This window comes from Branchiostoma belcheri, unplaced genomic scaffold, assembly GCF_001625305.1.
Source record: "Branchiostoma belcheri isolate BF01 breed outbred unplaced genomic scaffold, Haploidv18h27 scaffold2, whole genome shotgun sequence".
Classification (NCBI taxonomy): Eukaryota; Metazoa; Chordata; class Leptocardii; order Amphioxiformes; family Branchiostomatidae; genus Branchiostoma; species Branchiostoma belcheri.
Window position 1 is genome coordinate 4,176,205 of NW_017803490.1, and position 2,448 is coordinate 4,178,652.

At 46.2% G+C, this 2,448-nt stretch overlaps 1 protein-coding gene across 1 annotated transcript in view; it reads right to left on the reverse strand.

The window, feature by feature from the left end:
• Positions 1-1,985: 1,985 nt before the first annotated feature.
• The window catches only part of LOC109468401 (mucin-5AC-like), a 3,424-nt gene continuing 2,961 nt past the window's right edge, over positions 1,986-2,448 (reverse strand). Inside the window, exon 3 of the mRNA XM_019766651.1 lies at positions 1,986-2,003. Within this exon, the coding sequence (XP_019622210.1) occupies positions 1,986-2,003 (18 nt within the window). The remainder of the gene's footprint in view (positions 2,004-2,448) is intronic.

The window sequence follows — 2,448 nt, forward strand, 5'->3', positions numbered from 1 at the left end:
AGTTACAGGTGAAGGTGACCGAGTTCGGGTAGGAGACCGCTCCGGTAGGACTCACCGCTCCGTTAGCTGGGGCCGCCCGAGCCGGACATTGAACCGCTGGAATACGAAAGTAAGTAAAATAAAACGCCTCCTGTCAAACCTGGTCATGAAATAACATTTTCTTGTACATGCCTTTGCAGAGTAGGATTTGTACATCTTGGTAAGCTTAATAAGGAATTGATATTTTGTTATAATATTACAGAAACCTTCATTTTGCAGATGCTAGAAATTGCCTGTGTCTTACAATATAAAACTTATCTTACGTGGACATATTGGAACAGGATGACTCCAGGTTCCGTTAGCTTGGCACGTCGCAGCAGCAGCGCCGTTCAGTGTGTATCCCGAGTTACAAGTGAAGGTGACCCCGTTCGGGTAGGAGACCGCTCCGGTAGGACTCACCGCTCCGTTAGCTGGGGCCGCCCGAGCCGGACATTGGACCGCTGGAATCAAAAGTAAGAAAATCGCCTCCTGTCAAATCTGGCTATAGAATAACATTTTCCTGTGGATGCCGTTGCAGAATAGGCTGTGCATCATGGCATGGAATTTATATTTCGTAAAAGAAACCCACATTCTGCAATTGCTAGAAATTACCTGTGTCTATAATAATAATAATATAAAACTCATCTTACGTGTGCATGTTGGAACAGGATGACTCCACGTTCCGTTAGCTTGGCACGTTGTATCAGCGGTGCCGTTAAGTATGTATCCCGAGTTACAGGTGAAGGTGACCCCGTTTGGGTAGGAGACCGCTACGGTAGGACTCACCGCTCCGTTAGCTGGGGCCGTCCAAGCCGGACATTGGACCGCTGGAATCAAAAGTAAAAAAAAACGGCTGCTGTCAAACCTGGTCATGAAATAACATTTTCCTGTATATGCCTTTGCAGAATAGGATTTGTACATCATGGTGAGGAATTGATATTTTGTTATAATATTACAGAAACCTTCAATTTGCATTTGCCTGTGTCTAACAATATAAAACTTATCTTACGTGGACATATTGGAACAGGATGACTCCAGGTTCCGTTAGCTTGGCACGTCGCAGCAGCAGCGCCGTTCAGTATGTATCCCGAGTTACAGGTGAAGGTGACCCCGTTCGGGTAGGAGACCGCTCCGGTAGGACTCACCGCTCCGTTAGCTGGGGCCGCCCGAGCCGGACATTGGACCGCTGGAATCAAAAGTAAGAAAATCGCCTCCTGTCAAATCTGGCTATAGAATAACCTTTTCCTGTGTATGCCGTTGCAGAATAGGCTGTGCATCATGGCATGGAATTTATATTTCGTAACAGAAACCCACATTCTGCAATTGCTAGAAATTACCCGTGTTTATACTAATAATAATGTAAAACTCATCTTACGTGTGCATGTTGGAACAGGATGACTCCACGTTCCGTCAGCTTGGCACGTTGTATCAGCGGTGCCGTTGAGTGTGTATCCCGAGTTACAGGTGAAGGTGACCCCGTTCGGGTAGGAGACCGCTCCGGTAGGACTCAACGCTCCGTTAGCTGGGGCCGCCCGAGCAGCACATTGAACCGCTGGAATCGAAAGTTAAAAAATCCTCTTGTCAAACCTGGTCATGAAATATAGCATTTTCCTGTACATGTCTTTGCATAATAGGATTTGTACATCTTGGTAAGGAATTGATATTTTGTTATAATATTACAGAAACCTTAAGCTTCAATTTACAGATGCTAGAGATCGCCTGTGTCTAATGATATAAAAGTCATCTTACGTGTGCATGTTGGTACAGGATGACTCCACGTTCCGTTAGCTTGGCACGTCGGCCTAGGAGCGCCGTTCAGTATGTATCCCGAGTTACAGGTGAAGGTGACCGAGTTCGGGTAGGAGACCGCTCCGGTAGGACTCACCGCTCCGTTAGCTGGGGCCGCCTGAGCCGGACATTGGACCGCTGGAATCGAAAGTAAGAGAATCGCCACCTGTCAAATCTGGCTACAGAATAACATTTTCCTGTGGATGCCGTTGCAGAATAGGCTGTGCATCATGACATGGAATTTATATTTCGTAAAAGAAACCCACATTCTGCAATTGCTAGAAATTACCTGTGTTTATAATAATAATAATATAAAACTCATCTTACGTGGACATGTTGGAACAGGATGACTCCACGTTCCGTTAGCTTGGCACGTTGTATCAGCGGTGCCGTTCAGTACGTATCCCGATTTACAGGTGAAGGTGACCCCGTTTGGGTAGGAGACCGCTCCGGTAGGACTCACCGCTCCGTTAGCTGGGGCCGTCCGAGCCGGACATTGGACCGCTGGAATCGAAAGTAAGTAAAATAAAACGCCTCCTGTCAAACCTGGTCATGAAATAACATTTTCTTGTACATGCCTTTGCAGAATAGGATTTGTACATCTTGGTAAGGAATTGATAGTTCGTTGTAATATTACAGAAA